General features: G+C 34.7%; 1 protein-coding gene across 2 annotated transcripts in view; it reads left to right on the top strand.

Moving 5' to 3' along the window:
- PACRG (parkin coregulated) overlaps positions 1 to 26939 on the top strand; it is a 232791-nt gene that overhangs the window by 121420 nt on the left and 84432 nt on the right. For both annotated transcript variants that reach the window (XM_042796179.1, XM_042796178.1), the window contains exon 5: positions 11143 to 11292. In XM_042796179.1, coding sequence (XP_042652113.1) covers positions 11143 to 11292 — 150 coding nt within the window. The remainder of the gene's footprint in view (positions 1 to 11142; positions 11293 to 26939) is intronic.

The raw sequence follows: 26939 nt of genomic DNA, 5'->3' as shown, positions 1-26939 counted from the left end.
TCATCTAAAATGACAGGAGAAATCAACAGATGAAACTTACGGAATTATGTTTCTTGTTGTGCTTTTGTTTATTCTACAGTTGTCTATTTACTCTCTAGATACGTTTTCTGTCATCATTCTCATTACTTTGCATATCTATATATATCTATCTAAATTGGGCGTTCTGCCTAATTAATGTTATGTGTAAAATTCTGACATTCCAGAAATAATAATTTTAAATTTTTTTTATATATTTGAACATAGTTTCTCATAGAAAAATTATGTGAAAGGTAATAAATTAATACAAGTGTAATACCACTAAAACTAAAACTTCTTTTCTTGAGACATCTAGTTTTTCAGTACTTTGAGGAGATACTATTCTGAATCATCATACTTCTTTATTTAGGTATCATGGTTCTTAAGGCTGCATGCTAAACCTATACTAAAAGTTGCTCATATTTGTTAAACTTGACTTCTGTTTTATCATGGATCAATAATGGTACCATTACAGTCCTTTGTCCTATTTTCCTGAGATGACTCAGCATCCATGCTAATACAGAACAAAACAAAGTCATTGTATTTGTGATACAGAATGAATAGAGTCAAATACAGTTTTGGAAAAGGGGAAAGGGAATGTAGTTTGGAGCCTGATAATACTAAAATAATTGTGTTAGAAGAGTGAGAATTTTGGTTTTTTCATTCAATTTGTTCCCCATTTAAAAAGTTTAATTATAGATGTCATTATCTTGCTGTAGATTTTGAAAATGTCAAAAGGAATATGTAATATTCAGAATGGTTACTCTGTAAGTGACACTTGTGAAAGGTTATGAAAATGTTACAGTTTTTTCTTTCTAAAATGGAAACATGTAAAGAGAGGAATCCTGTATTTCTAACACCACCTAAATATATTTATAGTAGTATAATTTTTATTGAAAGCTGAAATAGTTTCATCAGAAAAGACTTCAAGTTTATGACAACATCTACTCAGTTAGGATTTAAAGTCTTGCTGAGACCAGGATGTAGCTTAGAAATAATTGCCTGGAACCTTTAGCTGTTATGCAGCTTTTAGCATTAGAAAGAGACTGCTAGGTAAGGATATTTATATGGGTTTGATATGTAGTCTTTTAAATCAAGTAATAATTTATGATGCTGGAACACATTCAAGAATCTGCTAGCTAAATTTGGTTGTTGGTTCCGCTCTATTTTATTGTACAATGCTTATTTTTATATTTTAAAAAAGTTTATCTATTGGATTTAATGTGTGAAAAGTCAAAGTAAGATCAATTATAAGGGCTTCTTTCTAATTAAAATCATACTAGTATTTTAAAAAGACACCGCCATCTTAAGATTTATGAAAGTATGTACTTCTAAGAGTTTTTAAATTTGCTACAGCGGTCTAATATAGCAGAGTAGTCAGAGCTATACATTTCTGTGACTCAGCTGCATCCACAATAAACTCAGCTGTTTTACACATATTACTGTCGCTGAAGTGTCCCACTGGGTGAATTATATCTGATTAATCCGTTTTCTTCTAGACCACTACCATGTTTCTACTGTGAAAGGGTGAATCGATTGTTAGGCAAGGAACTACGTATGATGGAGGGGAAAGGGATAAAAGAAAGACAGAAAAATAACTCCACATATAGAGTGCTTTTAAAAGCACTTTTCTCTCCTGCATGTTCATCAAAGGAAAATATTAATAAAGAGCTGCTCTCTAAAAGCATTTTAAATTAAATATTAGAATTCTTTATTGTATTTTAATGATTTAAGGAGAAATCTATCTTCCACCCATCCTTGCTTAAAGTTCACACTTTTTGAACACTATATCATTAAAGATGAAATGTATATTATATAATGAATCTGGGGGTTACTGTAAACCCAAATCCTTTTAACAAATTTTCTCTGGTTATGCAAACAGGCAATGACTAACAAAAGGCAGACAACTGAAATTAACAGGTCCAGTTTCATTGCTAAAATACCTGAAATAAGATTAAAATAATATGGAAGAATGTTATTTAGTTGAAAAAAAAATTGTTTATTTTTTTGATTGTCAAATTGAAAGGGACTCTTATTTTTTGAAATTCAGAGGAAGAAAACAACCCTCAGGTTGGAGGCATTGAGAGAAAAATGTTCAAAATATATTTTGTTTTCTCAAAAATTCAAAATATATTGTACTTTGCAGTAGCAAAACATGATAAAATAGTTTAGAAATGTAGTCATTGCATGGCATGAAACCCAGGAAAAACAAATCACCTAGTATATTTCAAACTTGTAAGGAATCCAACTAAAAATAAAAAAAATGCAAAATCAGAAAATATGAAGTTGCTAAGACCTTTTACTCACTTTCACTGAAGGTGTAGGCAAACCCACTGTCTGAGGTATTTAAACTAGAGCAACGATTCGTAAATTGAAATATATGGCCATTAGCAAAGCACTTTGTAGAGTTGTTATGAAAGTTCTGATGTACAACACACAGCAGAATATTTTTTTTGCCAGAAAAATCTGTGGTGTTATTTCCATTGTGCAGACAGGTAAAAAGGTAGAAGGAGGATGATTTTGTCCCACATCGCAAATTGCATTGATGTCAGGGAGAAGAACAGAACCCAGACACACAGCCTTGGCATGGCAAGCAAAGCTGCCTGTAGGTCACATGAGAGTTCCATTATTTTTAGGGAACAGACAGATCTGTCTGGCCCCACCATGTCTTTCAATAATACACTACTGTATCTTAAAACTCAATTGTGGCCTACCATTACCTATAGCCAGCCAAGAATAGCCAAGGAAAGGGGTGTGAGAGTAGAGATGCCTACTGTACCATGTGCTTGCCAATGGAAAACCCCTGTTCTTAATTCTGTATGGTTATTATGGGAATGTAAAATTCCTTTTGATACTAATTTTTTTAGGTACATTATTGCCTTTAATATTGCATCTGCCATACAAATGCCGGATCAGAAAAGCTGTAAGTCCTTTCACTTGCTTTCATTAGTCTTCTGCAACTCAGATTTCTGACTGCACAGCTGCCCAGAGTGAACGAGACTTACATGTAGACATAAACACTGAGGGAGCACCTTTGCCTGGTATTTCTATGAGTAATATCAGCGACATCCACCACAGTGTGTGGAAGCACCTCCTCTCTTCTCAAAGGCAGTGAGCATGCTACCACTTATATTTTCTTTGCTGGCAACATAGGTGTAGAAGTTTGCAACCCCTTCAAGCACAAAATGACCAATCATTCCAGCTCCCACACTCCAGTTCATTGCAACTGACTTTTGCTAATGTAATTGTCTGTGGAACAACTCAGTGAATCTCACATCTAGATGTATTAATTAAATTTAAAAACCAAAACAATCCAAACCAAACCAACCAAACAAACAAACAGAAAAACAAACAAAAACCAAACAACCCAAACACCAAACCTAAAATAAAACCAAAATATTTTCAGGGTGTCATTTATTTTAAACTCCAGTCATTTCAATGGTCTAGTTTATAGCTTCACTGTCACAGATTAAGGAATAGTATACTATAGCACAGAAGTTGGAGTGAGTAGAAATGATCAGTAGGAATGTCTTGATATAGCTTTGCTAATGAATAAAATAATGTGAAATTAAACAGTTAAATATCTTGGATCACCCACTTGCCAGAATCTTTTTTGTTCTGTGATGTGAATCCTAAAATGGACATGTAGGCAATCTGAATTAAGGCCTAGAAGTCACTATAGCTCACTTAGATAGCACTTAGTCTTTGCACTTAAATTGGAACTTAGATGGAAGTATTGTTTCTACACAGTTCCAGTCAACAGACCAGAACTTCTGATTGAGTCCAAAAAGGATAATCTCCATCCTCAGGAACACTTAAGTTTTCCTTTTTGAGACTGCTTCCATGCTGTTAAAAAGCTCTTCTCTGACACAGTAGATCAAAGATACCTTAAACTTTGTTGAAAATGTTTCATTAAGGGAAACAGATTTTTTGTGAGTCAATTGCAGAGAAATGCACAGAGCAGTCCTCCCTCAGTGTCACCTACAGAGTCCTTTTTAATGTTTAATAAATTGCTAAATTAAAGTGATTTCTGTTTTCATATTCTCCACATTCTATTTGAATGTAAGATGTGGATTGTTGTATTGGATAACAGTGTAGTTAATTCCCATTTAATGTCAAATCAGTGTCACTGTTGCATTTAGATAAGTAAAGTTGAACCTCTTGCTAGCAGTTGTTCTAAGCACATTTATACGTATATTTGTCCTCATATATCTTCAATGTATTTGAGTATTTAATAGTCATTAAATACTTTCTTATTTGACAGAATGCTGAAATATTTTTATGGAATAAATATGGTTTTCTGGGCTGTAGTGGTTTTGTTTGGTTTTTTTTTGGTTTGTTTTTGGTTGGTTGTTTTTTTCTAAATCATGTAAGTTGATTTCTGTCATCCACAGAAATTAAATTAAACCTTTAATGGAATTGTTATCTTCCTCCTGACTGACTGTTGCTCTTGAGAACAAGTTCTGTTAGTTAAGATCACAGACTGAAAATTAACTCTAAACAAAATAGTTTTTATAGACTTAAAATGCTTTTAAAGTAAGCAAAAGTCTCATTTAAAAAAAAAAATAATTGTTTTGATTCTTAAATACCAAAGCATTTATCCCCTGCAGGTTCCATCAAGCAGTACAAGTGATTGCAATTAAAAGGTTTATGTTAGATTCTTCCACCCAAAACTGGTCATTTCAGGTAGTTTCAAATGGTATAGAAACTAGATTCTTTATTACTCGTCTTTACTCTTGTCTATGAGGAAGAATTGTGTTTCTCATTCAAGAGACGTAAAGCTCATCCATGTTTGGAAAGTGAAAACTACAATTAACATCTCACTTTTGAAGTTGGAGGTAGAGCTATTCTCTCCTGAGTTGATTAATTTATTAATATTTAACATTTATTAGTACTGATTTTATTCTGCCATTTTATCACCCAGTCAGTCTGTACTGTAAAGTCCTTCTGCAATTCTTTTGAGTCCTTATCTTTAGCACCTGAAATAACTTGGTATCATCAGAAAACTTTATCATTAGTAAACATGTCTTCCAAATCACCTATGAATCTACTGAAAAACATGAAGTTCAGCACGGATTCCTACAAGGCTCTACTAGTGATGCTCCTGCTATGTGGCCATTTATTGTTGCCCTCATTTCCTATCTCTAAGTATTTATTTATATGGAAACTATGGCAGTTAAGTGTTTCAAAAACCTTCAATGAGGGACCTTATCTTATCTGCAGTAAGAAAGAAAACCACTTTAGAATGAATCATACCATGGTTTGAGTTGGAAGGGACCTTAAAATCACCTAGTTCCAACCCCCCTGCCATGGGCAGGGACACCTTCCACCAGCCCAGGTTGCTCAAATCTCCATCCAGCCTGGCCTTGAACCCTTCCAGGGAGGGGGCAGCCACAGCTGCTCTGGGCACCCTGTGCCAGTGCCTCACCACCCTCGCAGTAAAGAATTTCTTCCTTATGTCTAAACTAAACCTACCCTCTTTCAGTTTAAAACCATTACCCCTCACCCTATGACTACACTCCCTGACAAAGAGTCCCTCCCCATCTTTTCTGTAGCCCCCTTTAAGTACTGGAAGGCTGCTATAAGGTCTCCCTGGAGCCTTCTCTTCTCCAGGCTGAACAACCCCAACTCTCCCAGCCCGTCTTCATAAGGGAGGTGCTCCAGCCCCTGATTGTCTCATGGCCTCCTCTGGACTTGCTCAAGCAGCTCCGTGTCCTTCTTATGCTGGGGGCCCCAGAGCTGGATACAGCACTCCAGGTGGAGTCTCATGAGAGCAGAGTAGAAGGGGAGAATCCCCTCCCTTGACCTGCTGGCCACACTTCTCTTGGTGCAGCCCAGGACACGGTTGGCTTTCTGGGCTGTGAGCACACATTGCTGGCTCATAGTCAGTTTTCCATCCACTAGTACCCCCAAGACCTTCTCCTCAGGGATGCTCTCAATCTACTCATCGCCCAGCTGTATTTGTGCTTGGGATTGCCTTGACCCATGCTCAGGACTTTGTACTTGGCCTTGTTGAACTTCATGAGGTTTGCACAGGCCCACCTCTCAAGCTTGTCTGGGTCCCTCTGGATGGCATCACTTCCCTCCAGCATGTTAACTGCACCAGACAGCTTGGTGTCATCAATGGACTTGCTGAGAATGCACTAAATTCCACTGTCTGTGTCACCAACAAAGATGTTAAACAGTGTTGGTCCCAACACCGACCCTTGAAGAACACCACTCATCACTGTTCTCTACTGGGACATCGAGCCATTGACTGCAACTCTTTGAGTGCAACCAGCCAGCCAATTCCTTATCTACTGCTGAATGGTCCTTCCATCAAATCCATGTCTCACCAATTTAGAGACAAGAATGTCATGGAGAACAGTGTCAAATGCTTTGCACAAGTCCAGATAGATGATATCAGTTGCTCTTCCCTTATCTATCAACACTGTAACCACATTGTAGAAGGCCACGAATTTTGTCAAGCACAATTTGCCCTTAGTGAAGCCATGCTGGCTGTCACCAATCACCTCTTTGTTTTCCATGTGCCCTAGCATAGTTTCCAGGAGGACCTGCTCCATAATCTTGCTGGGCACAGAGGTGAGACAGACTGTTTTTTCTTGTCCACATTCTTCTTCTTCAAGGACCTACAATACATTTAGAACACTATATTAATTTCTGCAGTACAGATGCCAGTTTTACTGGTCTTTGGTTCCTCAGATCTTTCCTGAAATCTTCTCTAAAAATGGTATCACTTTTCATTGTTGACAAAGCTGTTTCCTTTGAGAGGGTGGGTACTTGGTGCAGGTTAGTAGCTTGAGGCAGCACAGGGGAAGGAATGTACACCTAGGAATGGATAGAAACTCTGTAAACTGGCATAGCCACTGATAAGGTTTTTGGGACTCTGTTCTCAGTGTATTATTTACACTAGTTAATTAAACAGGGCCTGCAAATGTTAATAGAATTCAAGTTTTAAAGGTGCTGATCTAGTAAAGCACTACAATTATGAGCTCAACTAAAGCTGAAAAAAAGCCACTGGCTTTCTCTTCTGTATTGTGCTAGATCATGTTTCTTGCAAGTATCAATGATTCATTTATGGATCTTAGCCTTTTCAGCACCTTAGGCTTTGGCTTTACAGGGCAAATCTGTGATGACAAAATTGCCTTAAAGTTTCCATGCCTTGCCCACTATTCCTCCTTCCCAACACCTCACTACAATATATCACTTCTTCAATTGTACCAGAAGAAATATCTGTACATTTACATTCTAAATTGGATCAAGTTCTTATCTGACTTTAAAAGTACAAAGCACAAGGTTGTTATTCTGGATTTTATTCACTCTCAATTGAAAAACTGTTTTGTATCAACCTGCATTACCGTTCTGTAAAATTAGCATAATACTTACATTATATCAGTTCAGGTAATTTAGTATTATGCATTTTGAAAGTTTTGGACAAAATTCTCTGTAAGAGAAGCATGTATCACTTCAATCAATTGCATTTTGAGAACACTTCATGTTAGCAGTTCTTTAAACCTGGCTCTGTGAACTTAAGAAAAGAAGCCTTTAATCAACAAGACTAGGTAGATCACAACAATTAAAGCAGCTTTATACTGAGTGCTTGTTGTCCTACAGACCTGCTCTATGTGTCTTGTTCTGCTTCAGGCAAAAAATTTTCTAAAAGAGATGCCTCATTTACCAATTGGGGCATGGAAGATATGAATGCAAATTAAATTGGTTTTGATCTTTGGCTGTGAGACCTAAATAGAAAATGGAAACCGTCATTGCATTTTTAAAAATAGATTCACAGGTGTGTTTAAAAAGGGGGCAAATATAATTAAAGGCCAGTCCAAATTAAGGAGAGTTACATTATCAATACAACTTTAAATATAACTACCAAAATCTAAACTTTACTATTTAGAAAAGAGATGGAAGTTTGGGGAATCTGATTTGATTCTTTGAAGTTTAGGCTATGAGTGTGCTATCTGGAGAAGAACATTCTGTTTTGATCTCTTCAGTGAAAATACACTGTGTCATGAAAAAGATCCACTGTATACTGGGAGAAATTCTGTCATGTTTCCTGGATTATAAAATATATCAGTCTCAAAGATAAGAACTGTGGCTTCTGTTATAGGCAACATCTGAGACTGAGATAGGATTTTCCAAACTGCCACATAAAAATAAAATATAAAAATAAAAAAATATCAACTTACATAGCTTCTAGTTCTTTTTCTTTCAGCTGTTAGAAGTGTTACACAAGGAAAAGACTTGAATGTTTTAAAATAATAATATCTATTGCTTCATATGTAAGCTACTTCTATCTAAATGGAAAAGCAAACAAGTGACATCTTAAGAAAAGTATCTGCTCTTAAAGGAAATTAACAAAAGAAAATTCTAAATTTATATCAATTGCCAAAAAAATTCATTGAAGTTGTTGAATTGGTATTGTATATCAACTCACTGCTAACAAGATTTAATAAACAGCACTGTGAAAAACATCCATCCCCAAAATATTCTGTTTCAAATATGTTTTCAAATTTCATAATTAGCTATTACTGTGGATTTGAATAGTAGAATCACAGAGCTGACTCAGATACTGAATTTTGACACCAGATATTTAATCTACTAACATTTTTAATTCTTTTAAGAAAGTTGTGATTAACTTCAGAAAATATTTGCTTGAAAAAAATGTAGCGGTACAAAATAAAATATATTTGAAGTAAACACTTCATTATATACTTGCATTGAACAAATATTTAAACTGGAAGGTCTGCTGGAAAAGAGTGTATCCTAATCACAAGCAAAATTGTCAAGTTTATATACCATTAAAGGAGAAAACATCAGAACTACCAAGAAACGGAGACCATTTATGGGGTTGGGTATTTTTTCAAAATTGCTACTTCAGAGAATTGTACAATACATAGCTGGTAGACTAAATGACCACAAGTGAAATATATACCATTGAGGGAGGGAAGTCCTCTAGAAACCCTCTGGGAGTGGACAGGTATATTTAACTGAGAAGCAAACTGTCCATTCACTTTGCTGTTACTGTGAAGTTCCATGTCTTACAGCAAACTTCTAACTCAAGAGGCAACAGCCTAGCATGCTTTCAAATGGGAATATTTTGGATATTATGCATGTTTCCTTATTAAGGGAGCTGTACTGTACTAAGAGTTTTAAATGATCTGCTTTATTCCTACATAAGAATACTAGTACTTCCGTTTCTGTTAACCTCTGGATATCATTGACATTTTTCAAAATGTTGAAATGTACTTCACATACTGCATTAAAATTTTCTTCCTTTGATTCATGTGGGAGAATGGTCTGCAGTGGTGGTAGTACACAGAAAATAATTACCAGATTTTTAAAAGATAAACATATGTTTGAAATTGATGTATCCTTGGGGCAGGGACTGTCTCTAATTAAATGTTTATACAGTGCCTAATATAATCAAGCCAGAAGCTGGTAGACTGCTATGCATGCCACAGTCCAAATATTTAATAATAATAACAACAGTTCTGCAGTCAATTTGATCTTACTTTTGATATTTACAAGTGTTTTCCTAACGCACACTGCAGATTTCTGCAATTTGAAGGGCTTCGGGCTTAAATTCTGCAGTCTCTTTGATTCTACCATATCCATCATTTTAGCATTCAAAATCTTGATCCAAATGCTCTTTTGTTCTGTGTGTCAAATGGAGGATGGGATACCCCTGTTACTAAGTGCTACTAACAGTAGTTTCAGTATGCTGTTCATAATCATGCAGAGAGGCATGAAGGGAGGTTACTTACTAGCTGATTTTCAAGAGTTGTCTCTACACCTCCACATAACCAATGTGCTTTGCTTTTTCTTTAGAGCTCTAGCTCTGATTTTTAGCACACAGCAAACATTCAATTAAAAGCAGAAGCGGGTGGGGCACAGTTCATTTGCTTAAAGAGGTGGAAAAACTGACATTGCTCCTATGTGAGAATACTGAATTCCCTATGAAACAGCATTCCTGTGCACTGACAAAACTTAGTGCCAGAAATACTGACTCTTACTACTTAAGTGTGAAGAGGCAGTTCTTGAAGAAATTGTTGTTAAATCCTCTTCAAATTTCAGTGTGTTCTTTACAATATCTTTTTCCAAGTGCTTATAGTACATTGTGTTATGTTGAACCACGTATTTATATACTTCTGTGGTTATAAAATACATAGCACTGAATATGAGCTTATCTTTTACAGTTTTTGCCTTCCCAGTGAAATGATGTAAAAATATATGTAAGTGGGCAGAACACTGGAGAATTAGACCAATACATAATGGCATGCCAAATTTGACAACTGCCTCCAGGTGCATAATTTCAAAGGAGGTTTTATAACTAGAGGGATTTTGCAAAAAAAAAAAAAAAAAAAATATATATATATTGCAAGCATGACTCATTTTTAATTACAAAAGAGAATGCAAACTATTTGCTTTTAGTAAAATTAAAAGAGAAGAGAAACAAAAGGTATTTATGAAATGTCTTAGTGTCATAAGATTAGAAGCATGACACTGAAAACTAAGAGAAAAATCTAAGTAGTCAAGACAAAATCTTTTTTTTCTTTTAGAATGTTTGTCTTTTTAAAAGGCCTACAAGGTTTTTTTGTGGGTTTTTTTTTTCCCTATAAACATTTGCTTCATTGTACTGATTCTCAGAATAGTAGGAATTGTTAGCTGAATGAATAAAATTATCACGAAATAAATGAGTACAAACATACAAACACTGATTGTTGCACTAGAATATATCTGTTGTCAACCTTTGCAGGTTGTCTTGCAGTTGTACAGTTCCATTGGCCCCAAATGGTACTTACTGAACATTTATTTTTTATTTGTTTGGACCATGCCAGTATTACACAGGCAGCATGAAGGCATAATGAGCTGCATTCTTTGGGTTACTGAAGAGTCAGCACAAATTGTGGGAACAAATAACAGTCAGACAGGGCAGTGTTTTATAACATCAGGACTGCGATCCATCTTTGGTATCTTTCAAAGTTGGGCTAATAAAGGCCCACTTACAATCCCCAGCAGAGTAAAGTTTAATTAAATTTGTCCATTAAAGGACTCCTCCCCCTCCCTCTACATTTTAGAAATTAATTCTGCTTTCTGCCTGTTGTTCTTTCTACATCACAGATGCACTGAGCCTTCGTAACCGACAGGTCATCTGCATCACGCTGAAAGTCCTCCAGCACCTGGTGGTGTCAGCTGAAATGGTGGGGGAGGCCTTGGTGCCCTATTATCGGCAAATCCTCCCAGTCCTAAACATCTTTAAGAATATGAATGGTGAGTTATCCTAACAGACACTGTGTCTTTCAACTTCTAAGGTAAAAAGGGGCTAGAGGCAGGGTTAATTAACAATGTAGTTAAGATTTATTACTGTATATAAACTCAAATCCATTTGGACCTCTAAATAATGTAAACCCCCCCTCTTACTATTCCCTAAGGATGCACTGAAATTAACAATTTCATTTATTACTCCTTGCACGTACAGTTTATTTAACACAGTACAGGAGCACTGAAGCAGTTCTATAATCTTCCAATAATTAAATTGTAAAGTTTTGTAACAGTCTTTTGAATACATTAATAAATTGCCAAGGTTTCTTCCACCCTCCAATATATTAGTTCAGTCCAACCTTTTTATTCCATTCTATGCTCTTCACAAGCAATTCACTGCTACCACCAGGCTTAGGAAAGAATGAAAATAAAAGTAACAATCAAACTAATTTGAGGGTCAAGAGAACTCCTTGTAGAAAAAAATTCAAGTTACATAACATCAAGCAAAACAGTGAGGTTTGAAGTTATTACTGCTCACCTAGCAGGTTTTATAATAGAGAAATTTAGAACTAATTTATATCTACAGTTGAGTTTGTTTTCTTTGTAGTGTAAACCTTTACTGACAATTTCAGTCTTTAATAACTGGTGCTGTGAGTACTGTATACTGTGCATGCATTTATACTACAGTCACTACCTGAAATAAACATGATGTATCTCATTTTTGCCCAAATACTCTTTAAAATATTTTTCTGTAGTAAATCTATCTGTACTTATCTGTTCAATTATCTAGCAAGTTACTGACTTTAAAGTTTCTGTTATTGACATGCAGACATGCAGATCAAAAGAATTTATTTCCTCACAATCCTGCAAAAGAGGTTTTTCATTAAATTTGTGGCATTTTAATAGCTATCTACAGGACTGCTTCCTATTATACTTTTTGATTGCATTACTACAGAATGTATTATCTTATACTCAATCTTCAGTAAGTATAAGATTCACCTCAGATTGAAAAATGCCCACCCAAAGACTGACTTGGAGACTCAAATAAGATTTAGATTTCAGATCCCTTTAAATACTGTAATTGTTTCACTTAGTGAGAAACTTGCAGTAACATATGGAATTCCACAAATGTAATGTGGTTCATATGACAAATATGGCTTTCTAGAAGTTGTGGGATGAAAGGTTATGAATAAAATCCATAGTTTGAATTTAAGTAATTTCAGTAGGGCTCTTTATGAATTAGAAGATTCTCCCTCAACAGATCTGATTTCAGTATCTGGCACAAAACAAGACTTTCAAAAGGACTCATTGATTAATGAATATACAATACATGCTTTTTTCCAAATTTCAGCCTGAAGTAGCCCATAAATTCTCTTGACTAGGCTTTTCTGCAGTGATTTCAGATGAATAATAGGGAAATCTCATGTGTAACCAGGTACATAGCTTAACAAGGCAATAAACACATTCTAAATATATCCTAAGTTTTTATTTTATTGTGAGCAAAATAAAACATATTTTCAGCATATTTACATGACAACTGCCCTATGTGAATTCGTACCTATATCAAAACTAAATTTGATATTTGGCATTGAAGAACTAAATAGCAAAAAGAAATCAGTAGTTGAAAATTAATACATTTTATTAACGTATTACTTTTTTAGGAAGAAAGGTTTTGAAAGTTCAGTATTACAGTAATGATATGGATACTGTCTGCAAGGCCTGCTATATGAAGCTGTTCAACTTATTCAGTACTTGCATGAGGGTGATAGGGAAAGATTCTTCCTCTGTCTCCCTCTGCCTCAGAAAACTTATATTTCTTTCCTCCTTCGCTGGTAGTTGACAGAAAATGTATGCTTCCTTCCTTCCCCTTTCTATATATCTCCCATATACTTACTAGCCAACTGAGGTACAGGTCTTTGCTCCCAGGTTGAAAGAAGTTGTAGGGACTGATCCAGGCGTTTTTCTCCACTGCTTGTTCATACAGGTAGAAGATGGAGTGAGGGGAGTGTACAGTCTTTTTCCTTCTGTTATGTATAGCTTGAGAAAAGAGGAACTGTTGTACCTTTTCCAGGAGTTGTGTGAATTGCGGTCTATTCAGTCTGACACTGAGGAATTTTGTCCAGAATTAAGGTAGCTGGAAAGAGTCATGTTTTAGCCATTGCCATCTCAATAAATTAGTATCTATCTGTTGAAATAAACTCTTTCCCAAATTCAGTGTCTGCGAATACTGTTCTCACACTAAACAAGTTTATAGACAAGAGAGCATTTGAAAAAATAAAGAATTATTAATAAGACATAAGGTCAACTTATTTAAGATCAAGTTACCTGATGTCCAGTTCAGAGCAAAACAGGGTGATTCTTCATGCAGTGTGTGTGATGTGAAGCTCTGGAACTCCTAACCCAAAATTCTTTGGATACCAGAAGTTTACATGGGTTCAGTGGAGTCTTAAAAATGTCATTATAAAGAATCTGTTGCTTGTTTAGTAACACACATGGGTCATCTCTGGCTCATGGCATTCCTAAACCACAACATGGTGGAAGCTGAGAAAGTATTAGGCAAAGTAGCATAAATGCTTGTCCTATGTTCACACTGCATAGTCATCTACCTTTGAGAGACACAATTCTGGACTAGGCAGGAATTTGCTATTATTTAAAACATCCATCCTTATGTTCTTCCTACACTGGTTCTTATCAGACTTGCAGAAAATACTCAATTCCCATTGACTTTAAAAATGTTCTAGAATATAGGCTCCTCAGAAATTTTATTCAATACTACATACTTCTGACTTGTCTGAATCATGATCCACCTCACAATATTAGGCTTATAAATAAAAGAATAAAAAACTTGCATTAGTAAGATCTTAAGGTTAAGATATCAGAAACAGGTATTTAATAAAATTAATATAGAATGTAGTTTTAGCTTGAGTTGTTCTTCAGCCAAAAAAATTGGTAAATCTTTGCTCTGAGTTCCCAGTGTTACCTGAGCTCAGAATATAACAATAGTTTGAGAAGCTCTCAGTTCTGTCTCACTTAAGTCTAAACAATTCTTTCCAAATTCCCATTTGCTTCTCAACACTGAGGCTACAGTTTCACAGTCAGCAACAGTATTGTTTAGTTGCCATTGCCTTCAAGGGGCATTCTATGATAAAAAAAGGAGGTAACCTTGATGACTGTCCCTGTAGGCAGCTATTTAGTGCATCTGACTGTGGTTCCCACTGCAGATTTTTACTGGATTAGTCAGAGAGGCTCTGAACTATGTAAATCCTCTTTTCTGGGATCTGATGTCTTTCGTGCTTAAAGAAGCTATCTCCTTGCTCCTATTCAGCCTGCTGGCAAACTGCTTCTTAACTAGCCGCATGTGCTCCTTTCTGCACAGTTATTAATGCATTCTTTTTAATTATATACAGAATATTGATTATTCACATAAGCACAGTTTCTCATATGTTCCTTTGCTTTTCCATTGTACTTTTGACATTTTCAGTTTCTGCTACTTCCATCTGTTACCTCCAAATCACCCTGTCATTCTTTTGTAAACATATCCCTTTTTGTAAATTATCAGGTTCTGATTCTGATGTCTTTTCCTATCTTATGATGTCTTCCGAACATGCTTGTCTCCATAATATGTCTTCATAATGATTATGTTGTCTTGATAACTGTATAATACCAGCAAAAATGGTGAAAAACTTCTGACCTTTTGGGACAGAAGATAACATAGATATTTAATTTTAAAATTTTAGCACCCATTATAGAAATCTTTATTAAAATATTTTTGGTCAGTACTTCACAAAGTGTCTGTTGACTTCTTCTGCGTAATGTCTTTTAGAGAGGTACATTTTTCTTTTAGTTTCATATATCAAAGAAATAATTTTGATTTTTCTTTTTTTCTGAATTCTCTGGAACTTTATGGTAGTCTGTGAGAACACACAGTATAAATGGAATTCCTGTTAACCAACAAATTAAGGTATACCAAATATATTTTATCTTTAGAGTTTGTGGGCCACAAAATAGACATAGTTCAGGTGATTTCCAGGCATATGTTCTGTAATTTGGATCTCTGGAATTACAGAAATGGAGAAGAAGGCCTATTAGTTGGATATGGGCAAATCCTGCCATTTTCTATCCATTTGTAAGGGTGACTTTTCTATTGGTAATTTTTGTAAATAAAAGAATAGTGGAGTATTGGTGAAAAATAAATTAAAAGTTTTAATTATTGAAAACATCTAAAGCATGCTCGCACATCTGAGTCATAAGATACAGGTAAAAATATATCAATAAGCCCTAATTTACAAGCACCAGGGCAAAGATCCAAGCCTCCTAAGACAGTCTGTCTGAAAGCCGGAGGGGAGGACTCAATGAACTTCTGAAGAGTCTCAGTAGTGAGCAAGGGGCTTTTTGGTGCACAAAGCATACTTGGTGTCTATGAATTTGTACCCTCTCTGGCACTTAAGGCCCTGACTTGCAGTAGATATTTCTTTCCACTTGGGTTTCCGACTGCTCTGTTGCAGACCATCAGGACATAAAAGAGCAAAGTTCTGTTGTTGTTGATGCTACCATTAGTGTCTTTTTATTGATGGAGACAGTGAGAGCATCCTCACCAACTGGCCATGGTGTGCTCTGAAAACAGGTTGAAACTTTCTCTTGAAACTGTTGGCCAGAGCCACAAGGGTGGCAAGAGAGCAAGAGAAGGGAACATGAATTCATCCCAGGGATTGGGGAATACTCCTGAGATGTAGGATCTGTTTATCTAATCTCTGCAGACTGAGAGTTGACAGCAAGCTGTCTCTAAGAAAGCTCCCCAACATATGGATTATTATGAAAATGTGCTACTATATCATATAAGAAACAAAAAAGTTATGATAATGCTTACCAAGTCTATTATGAACTCTGTAATGCCACTGCAGTTTTCATTTAAATGTGTAAGTTAAATGTACTCTTATGAAAATCATTTCAATCTTGTGAAGAGGGAAAGAAAAATATGTATATATTCAAATGGAAATAATTTTTTTTATGTATCAAAAAACCTATTCTTCTTGAGTGTCTTATTTTCTAAGCTACCTTTTATAAATCTGTGAGTTAACTGAGGTAAATACAATTTAAGAACAAATACAGTATGTTTGTTCTTTTATGAAAGCAGGCAAAAGACAAAAATAAAAGGAAAAAAAAAGGGACTATTCAGAGCCTGAAAAATGCTATTAGGGTGTACATATGCCAGAATACTATCTGAAACAGAAACCTGTTTATTAAAAAGATTAGACAGATATGAACAGCAAATTTCTCTTGTTTAATTTACCTGACAGGTAAATTAAAATTTCATTGATTTAGTTTAAGCATTTTATGCTGTCAAATCCGAGCAGTCTCAACAGCTGTACTACATCAATTCATGTACACAAAAATATTTTCATATCATCAATTTATATTATTCATTAGTGATCAAGACTAGCTTTGCAGATAAAATAATATAGAATAGATGAAAACAAAATAGTATTAGGATTTACATGCCTCAGACAGAGGAGTATGGGATGGCACTGCACTGTGGAAGGTACCTCTCCAGCATGGGAATTTCATCTGTGACTTGTTTCAGTCACTGTAAGGTGAACAGTGGTAACAGGGCAAACTGAAGACTAAATTTCTTTTGGCTGCAATAAAAATGCTTTGATGCTACCAGCAACTTAAAGCTAACGTAACCTTCTGACAGCCTCTACCTATCTAGTCAGTCCTTTAAACTAAAATTTTAGAGATATGACTTAGAATACCTGATGTAGTTGAATCATAGCATTCAACCAAGTGTGAAGCCACAAAGCAGAATTATACTGCATGCTTTACAGCACCTGAACTTCACTTGGGAAAAAACATTGTCTTGTCTGAAAGGTACTTCACATACTTTGGAGAACTCTATTTTACAAAATACAAGAGTACTACATAGACTCTAAAGGAAGAAGCAGAACTTAAGTGTTTAATTGCAAAAGCAAGAGACTGTGCCTGCAGGTAAAAGTGTTCCCTATATTGGAGCTGGTGTATTTTCAGAACTGCTTGTGTATTCCAGAGACAGCAATGCTCCTCAGAGTGGTTCATGGTTATTAGTAAGAAGCAGCAATTATCCTTTAATGTGATTAAATATGCTCTAAAGAAAATCTCTTGCTCAGAACATTTCAACTGTTTGCTCCTTCCACTGGGAAATCCAAAAGTGCTTTCACAAAGAATGTCAATTCTGTTCTAAAATACTTTACAGTTTGCCAACTCCATGTTCAGAAATGATGTTTTGGATTAAAAAATAAAATGGACAGCTCAAACATCAACTTTTACAAAGTAATGTATTTGAGGTTCTCTTCATTTCTCCTGTGAACATTGAGATTTCAGATTATTCTTAGGCAACTTTTCTCAGGGTTCCCCTGCTACTAAGAAGATTACATGCTTTATCTTCTCTCATTTTTAAAACAGAAAATGGAGATTCCCACTGAATTAATTGATTCATGGTTAAGATTTGGATAAGAACTACCTAATTCCATGAGGTTATTGATAAAATAAGGCATGTCAGTATACTAGTCGTATCAGAGCAGTAACATAAACAGTGTACTACATCCACTTTTCAAATTGTTCTTATGTTTCATTGTGACATTTATTCTTCATATTCTTATGTATATTTTTCAAGCTTTTTCATTATCTCCAAGATTTATTTGAATTCCATTTCTGAAGTCAGTTGTGATTTCTGAAATGTAAAAACAAAGATTCTGAAATGGCTTTAAGGATACACAGTTCAAAGTAATAAGACCACCGTGACAACACATATCTGAATGAACAATTTAGTGTTGATACATTTTCTTCATTTTGATATACACCTTCAGCACAAGAGGATTCAGAATGTTCTGATTCATCAACATTGAATGAAAAATACTGTGGTTTTCCCAAAGTGGAGTCTCTTGTGCCAATAAATCACCTTTTTAAGCAGATAAGGATAAACTGATTGCACTCAAAAAAAGTTATTATCATACTGGTAAGAAACAATATATATTTTTGTCATTCCCAAGTGTAATTAATGATATTATTTCAAGAAGCTTCCTATGAATTATAGTCCTAAAAATATTTATTTAAAAAATAAACTTGAATGTTCTTAAGAACATCAAACTATTTTTCTTCTGTGATGTCAGCTGATGGTCTTTTAAATGTATTTTTCAAAAGTGTCTGTTTTTTTGGTCAAAAAATCTCATCTTGAAAGCAAAATAATGTTTCATAAAGTAGTTGAATATGAACTAGTAGGAAACTGAACCTCAACAGTTAACATCAGTTTCCTCACATATTTTGTTGTACACTGGCCAATCCTGATTTGTTTCAATGACCATTCTTCCATATGGAGTTACAAAAAACCCACTGGAACTCTGAAGTATAGAAATTAGAAGTTACCAAGACCCACCTGCATCAGAGCATTTGATTCTTTAGTATCTTCAATGCAGAGCATGATATTTTAAGATTATGATATAGTAAACTTTTAATGTGTAATCAAAACCCTGTCAGGTATTTTATAACACATGTAGAGAATTATCACACTTAGATCATAATTGCTGGGTAATTTCTAATTACTATCTAATTTCTTAGTTGAAAATACAGGATCAGTCTGTGTAAAATAAAAATGACTCAGCAGTGATTAAATTGATGTTATTAACACTTAGCACTTACTTTTAATGTGTTAATAACCTAATTAATTCAGCATCTTGAATTCTTGATAGAGGAAAAATCAAAGGCTTCCCATGTCAGAGGGGATTGCATCCAATATTGCATCCAATATTTTCTTTTTCCTTTTTCAGTTTTTAGTTTTTTTAGTATGTTGACCCAAGGAAAGGAGGTTTGCTGATTGGATGACACACAGAGGTGAGAGTTGGGACTTCTGAATTCACAGGAAATTCATGGACAAGTAAAATAGTGGAAACGTCAAATTCTTCCTGTGCTTCAGTGTGAGCATATGTAAAATGGGTATAACCTCAAAGGCTTGTAGGCCTCCATCAACATTTTGTTTGGCAATCAACCAGAACTTTTACAAAGTTCCAGGAGTGTATGTATGTCAGTAAAACATCATTTTCATAAAATTAAAAGTTCATCTCATGCTTTGCTTTAATACTTTTGTGGCATTTGTGTTCCTGTGGGAAATAATTATCTTTGGAAATCCCATGTTTGAGGAAGATTTGGGCATTCAGGATTGGATTTATGGGGAATTACAATAGTATCTTGTAAGTCTGCCTATTCTGTATACCTGTCAATATCAGCAGGTAAGTATCTGTTCTCCAACTGACACAAGGAGGTGCTTAAGTTGCCTGAGAAGCCCATCTTGTATGCATGCTTTGAGTAAATCTGATGCATAGCTGCAACATTAAAGCACAGCAGGAATAGCAATTTTAATTTATTTGGCTTGCAGCTTTATTTCTGGCTTGTTTGGTGTTGGGCTGGCTGAGAAGGCCAACAGCGTCCTGGCTTGTATCAGAAATAGTGTGGCCAGCAGGACTAGGAAAGTGATGGTCCTCCTGTACTCAGCACTGATGAGACCTCACCTCGAACACTGTGTTCAGTTTTGGGCCCTTCACTACAAGAAAGACATTGAGGTGCTGAAGCACATCCAAAGTTGGTGAAGGGTCTAGAGCACAAGTCTTATGAGGAGCGGCTGAGAGAAGTGGGGTTGTTTAGTCTGGAGAAAAAGAAACTGAGGGGAGACCTTCTCACTCTCTACAACTACCTGAAAGGAGGTTGTAACAAGGTGGGTGTCGGTCTCTCCTCTCAAGTAACAAGCAATAAGACAAGAGGAAATGGCTTCAAGTTGCACCAGAGGAGGTTTAGATTAGATATTAGGAAAAATTTCTTCACTGAAAGGGTTGTCAAGCATTGGAACAGGCTGCCCAGGGAAGTGATTGAGTCACCATCCCTGACGGTGTTTAAAAGATGTGCAGATGTGGTGCTTAGGGACATGATTTAGTAATGGATTTGGCAGTCCTAGGTTAACGATTGGACTTGATAATCTTAAAGCTCTTTTCCAACCTAAATGATACTATGATTGTATGGTGTTGTAGGGTTTTTTTGTTTGTTTATTTGTTGTTTTTAAATAAAATGCATGTACAATTGTGAGCTGGAACTAGAACCCACATTTCTCAACTGGTGTTTGACTGTGTAACTGCTAGGCACAGACTCTTGCTTCATCTATAATTTCTTCTCTGGGGAAGAGTTCTGAAATCTTTTCTGAACCTAACCATTCTACAGCATAAAGTATGGTGCAGACTGGCATAGATTTATCTCGTAAAATACTACCCACAGAATCATCTAGTTCAGCACATGTCCCGGTTTGGTGGGATTACACCTCCATACGTTCACATTTCCCCAGATGCGCTAGGTAGATCATAACTGCACCTTCCATTCTACAATTCTGATTAAAGCCCTCTAAGCTTTGGAGAAGTAGAATTTAAGATGTGCACTTTCACTTCTCCTTTTCAATTGATTTGCTGTAGACAGGTCCATGTGGACTTATCTGTCACCCTTCTGAGGCTCCTGATTCAATTTGCAAAGAGCTAGGACTCCTACAATTCCTCTCTAGAAGGAAGACGTTTCCTACATTTCCTCTCTAGGCTTACTTTGTATCTGCCCCTTACAAGTAGTCTAGATTGTCAAAAATTTGACTGCTACCCTTCCAGTTAGGAGTTATTCCTTTCTCCTTGGTAAGTAATTTTTACGTTTTCACATAGTTGGCTTGCATACGGTGAGACTGAGAATTGATTTCTTCAGTTGGACTAGCACTGCCTGCTTCATTTAGAATTACTTTCAGAGTACACTTTAAATAATTCTGAGAAAATATTTGTTTTCTGCATAAATCTTCTCTTTTTATTTATGTTTACAAACAAATGTTCCTGAGTTTGAGGGGACATATGGTTTCAATTTGTCACATTTATTAAGGTAACATATTTTTTTATTTTAAATATACATCTGAAATATGTGTTCATTTAATAATTCTGAGTGGATTCTGTTTGTTTATTGCAGATATTTTTAATTTATGTGCTCAGTTAGGATTTCTGTTCTGAGAAGACTATTTCTGTGAAAGATAGTGTGAAGTTGCAAAAATTGCAGAAATTGTCTCTGTACCTGGCTTTCTCTTTTTATATCAAATAAAAATTAAAAAAACAAAACAAAAAAAAAAAAAAAAAACCAAGAGCAACAAACCAAACCAAACCAACCAACCAGACAAAAAAACTCCACCAAATAAATAACAGGTAGTGGGGAAAGAGGAGCTTGGAAGAGAGAGGGAACTCCTTGTCTGGATGACAATTTTCCTTGTGGCACCTCTCTCTTGCCCTCAAGGAAAACAGGCTAAAGCTCTATGTAATGGAATGATACCGGTGGGAGCATAAATATTGCACTGTGATTAAACCACCAAATACTCAGGTGATTAAAGTGCTTCAGGTCCTTCAGTTATTATTCTGTTATATCATTTCATATCATATCAAGACATTGCTTTTTTCATAGTTTTTGCAGAACAGTCTAGGCAACAAAGTTGATTTTGTGAGGCCCATAGCTTTGGACTATTGATTCCTTTTCTATATTGCACATCCATCATCCCCCTTTTTAGACACACCAACAAAAGTACGTATTCTTGTTGTAATATCATCTGGCCATCCCAATGCTGATGCAAGTAGCACATGAAAATCTCAGCTTCTTTGACAGGACTGTACTTTTGACTTTACTTCTTTGAGAATTAGGTGAACTGGATTAGACAGTTATGATCGGAAGATTTGAATACTAATGTCTCCATCTAATCCATAAACTTCTGTTTCACATAGGAGTTACATTTTTGGAAAAAAAAAACAACAACAACAACAACAAAACACAAACAAACAAACAAAAAAATGAACAAACAAATAAAAAAATAAAACCAAAACAAACAAAAAACAAACAAAAAACCCAAACAAAATAAACAACAACAAACCAGCAGCAACAATAACAAAAAAATCCAGCAGAACAGCCAACCCCAAAACACCTGTTTTTATATTAAGACTTTCCACTTATACACCACATTAGGTTCCCTGTTATTTTCTCTTTGAAAGCTAAATTAAGCATTCAGGAAAAGGTAGGAAATGCCAAAGCTAATGTTCAACTCTAGCTCTTTTTGCTTCATTTTATGTATTAGGATACAGTTTCTAATCAAGTGTTTACTTACTGTTTATAATGTAACACAAATATTTTGTACAATTTTTCACAACCTAGGATAAATGTATAACACTGATTTCTTTTTTCTGCGTTGTATTTTTCACTGCTGTTCTGATGCTCTACATTTTACCAACCACAGCTTCTGTATTCATTTTCTCTCTGCAGTACATATCTAAATATCTTTTCATTATTTAAGAATCTTTGCTTCAATTTGTTGGGCAATTGCTTATGAAATTTTATGTATCAGAACATATTTGGGAAAGACCATCTGGGGAACCATTCAGAATAAGTTTAAAATTTATTCTCTCTGCAAAAGATGTATGTGTTCAAAGTAAATGAAGTAGGGGGATTCAAGAGAAAAGTGGCCACAGTGAGGACAATATGGTATTAAACACTTTTCCTTATTTTAAAAGATATGAACATCTCTTTAATAATTGAATAATGCTCATCTGTCTCCTTCCCTGACAAATTTAAAGTCTGGTAAAGAGGAATCTTACCAAAACTTTTGAAGTTGTCAACTATTCTGTTATTTACACAAAGGGTAGACCTATTTAAAAAATAGAACACTGCAAACTGTTTCTGGTCTTGGGCTGAAAACAAAACGAATCAAATCATCAATTGGCACCAGAAAATATTTGTGCACAGTTCCTGTTGCAGTTCTTCAAGTGTAATTTTGTTGTCTCATCCTCTCATTCTCCACTGTAGCCTGAGTTTTCACTCACATTAAATTCCCCATTATACTCCTCATACAGATCCTACACTTATCACAGCTTAGTCAGTGGGTGCCTCATGAAAGGTGTAAAAAAAATGAAGTTTGTGAAGCTGTAACTTCAATGAGCCACGGTGACTGAACTTCCAAATCAACATTTTCTTTTTACACAGGTGAAACTTCAAATAACAAAGTATTTATTATTATTCAGTTCTCCACTGAAAAATAAATTTTTTATGTGGAAAATTTTCTCGGAATTTTGGCATCAAAACCTCCATAATAAAAATATTTTTCAAGTAATTCTATTTAAAAGTACTAGTTTTCATTACAACTAGTACTCAAGGATTTATTTCTAGATTGATGTTTCTCAGTCTTTTGAAGGTCTGGAAAGAGATCTTATTTGTAAGACATCTCAGACTCATTCAACTTTTTGAAGAATTCCACACTTATCATGTGTATTTGTCTCAGTAATTTTCCATCAGCATACATATAGGTTGACATTTTAAAACTCATATAATACTTACATTTTCTCCTATTTTCTATGTCTTCTTGGTTGCATGCATAACACTTGTGCATTTTAGCTGTTTATGTATGCATTTATCTATCACAGTTATTTAAAAGGTAATTATAGAATAACAATGGTCCTCACATCACAGGATATTTCTTTCTGGCCTTCATGTTTATCACCTACATTTAGTTTGAAATTTCCATGCCATGTGACTATAGTGCTAGGGTTTGTTATGAGAAATGTTAGTAACTGAGGAAACTCTTTATTCTTATTTTTAATTCTCATGTTTCCTGAATGGGTTATCCACATTACTACTTCAACAAATGATCAAAAATCATGGGCTAATTGAACAAAGATGAAAATCTTGTTATTCTGGAATATTTTTTTCTGTTTTATTTTTGAAGCTGTTGACATCTTCCTTTTTTTTAGCATACAACTTCATGGACAATTTATCATGTCTGGTTTAAGAATTAAGGTGATTTTTATATGAAATTTTACTGTTAACTTTATGTAATGTGTATTTTTTCCCCTTCTGTTATATACTGCACCCAATTTGAATGGAGATTGACTGAGTGTTCTTAAAAACAATAAAAACTTCACTGTGCACAGTTTCTACCACAGAGCATTAAGAATGCAATCAGATACTAAACCAATAAATGGTTGCTACTTTATTCTGAAATACGCAGAAGTTCTTTTTGACATTGCCTTATCATTTACTCTATAACACTAGAACTGTTTATCCCAGATGACCTTGAGGATAGCTTAACAACTACTAAATCTGAAAAATTATTACCATCCTTAATCATATAAGACTATTGATTTAATTTCTTCTCATACACTGTATCAGGTTTTTGTGATATTTTATTGTTACACAGAACTGAATGTGAAAATGCCTGTAATATTTACCAGGGCACTTACCAAGTGAAAAAAAAAAAGTCAAACTACAGTAATTCTGAGAACCTCCAGTATATGCTATATTTTATACTTCATCTTTATACCTGAAAAAAAAAAAATCTGTAAAAAATATAACTTAATATGATATCAAAGGTTTCTTCTGGCTTATACAAAAAACAGACTGGCCTTAAAATGAAGTCTGATTATTAAGTTTACTTGTTGAAAAGATGTCTAGTTTTATTTATCAGACATGAGATTGTTCTAGGGATCAGACAAGAGAAAGTAAACAAATACTGGGGGCATAAATTAGGTAAGAAAGCCTATGTTGTTCAGAAGCTGCCACAACCCAACACTGTGGGATAACAGTTTAATACCAGGCAAAACAGGCTTTGACTCCATTTACAAACTACTTCATAACTTCATAACCATAAAACAGGCAAGTGAGGGGTTTTTGTTTTTGGTTTTTTTTTTGGTAATGAATACAGATCTGTTGTGAAAACCCTATTACATTGTTCTTAGGGGTTTAGCAATTCAATGTTCTGTTGAGGAGATGCAAAGATTATTTCCTATCTTCTTGAAAGCTATTTTCTTGATATATAGACTTTTTTTATGGAGTCTAGTGAATAGGTCAGATGCAGATGAATTTAGGGATAGAAAAAAAAGAAATAGCAGAGAATAAATTTAAACCTTTGAGGTCCTCTTTTGCAGTGGACCTCTTCTACAGATGCTTATTAAACTTATAGGAACTATTCTTGCTACTCTGGCTGAAACTAGTAGAGTCAGTATTTCTTGTATGGAATCCCAAAGAAATACATGAAACTGAAGGTGGAAGCAGAGATTTTTTTGTGGATGAAAACTGGAGAATAAGATTTTGATGTGTAACTTAGAAAAAAAAACAAACCCTTGATAACTAGATTTCAAAATATTACATAACTTGAACAGGATTTATAATATAGGCATATTGCAGATTTAAGTATGTCTTATGGTGGTGTGAGTTTATGCAAGAAGAGTATTCCAAAACTTTTTGTTTTTTCCAAAGGCATTTCTATTTGGCAAATAATCAAATTTTTAAAATTCTTTACTTTACATTACTATATTCTTAATTGCAAAACATACACAAAATACAGGTTGCTATTTGTTTCGTAATCTTTCCTCTGATGCAACCTAATAGTTTCAGAATTACCATCCTCTTTTGGGTGGACCTGACGTGTAATTCCAGACATGTCCCAGATCTTTAGGACATCTCTGGATCATATACTGCACATGAATAATACTGACTAACGGCTTCAATCTGCAATCATTATGCAGACACTAAACTCTGGAGAGATTACTCAGAATAGAGGACTGTGAAATTGCCTGAGTGTCAAGCTCTTAGGATAAAAAGTTGACATCACTGAATCCAATGAGAATTTTTCCATTATTTGGAGTCCTGTTCATTTCAAGTTAAACACTGTATTTGTCAGCTGTGGTCTGTCTCTAATTCATTCTTCGTATTACTTCTTAGAGGCAGCAAATGTTTTTGTGAACTATAATTCACAAAGCTATCAAAACAAATAAAGTAGAAATACAGTCCCAATTGCTATACAATATGTGCTCAAATCTCTATTGTGATAAAAGTAACTGATGACTAATATATAATACATGGGTGCAAAATTACCTTTTCAATGTATCATGTGATTAAATATATTTCTCTTGCTCAGATTTTATTAATCAACAATCATGCCACTTTACACATTAATTTGGGTTTTTTTGTTTACTTCCTAACCCTACAATACATGAATTCACTGAAGAGTTTTGAATTGAAAGTGAAGCAACCAAGTTCTAACTTCTGTGGATTTTTATTTCTTAACGCTGAATATATACTGCTTGGTCATGTAGAAAATTAGTGTAAGTGATCACTTACCAAATTAGTTTAGATTATTTATCATTTATGGTTAGAGTTCATTTCTGTTTTGCTGTTATCAATTATAGTTGTATCTGTTCTTGTATCTTATCTCAAATACTACTATTTTTTATCTTATTTTTTCATTAGTAAATATATATTTTAGATCCATCAGTTTACATAAGCATTTCATATATTGCATAAATACCAAACATGAGTTATGTGAATAATCAGTAAGTTATTAATTTAAACACTTTAAAATGGCATTTCTCCCTAGTAATATTTTCAAGTGACATTTTTAACACTAGCAAGATTAAGGAGAACTAAAAATGTGAATATCTACATTGCTGATATCATGATGGGTGTAATGTAACATACCTAAATATCCATGTTAGCATGTGCTGATGTAGAAATTCTGCAGCCACCTTCTAACAAAAACAGATATGCTATGGGATGGTTGGATAGAGTGGAAATGTAGGTAAAAATTGGCA

Source organism: Tyto alba, unplaced genomic scaffold, assembly GCF_018691265.1.
Source record: "Tyto alba isolate M040663 unplaced genomic scaffold, T.alba_DEE_v4.0 Super-Scaffold_22, whole genome shotgun sequence".
NCBI lineage: Eukaryota > Metazoa > Chordata > Aves > Strigiformes > Tytonidae > Tyto > Tyto alba.
Note: the sequence above shows the minus strand (reverse complement) of the source record. Positions and strands in the feature narration are given on the sequence as shown.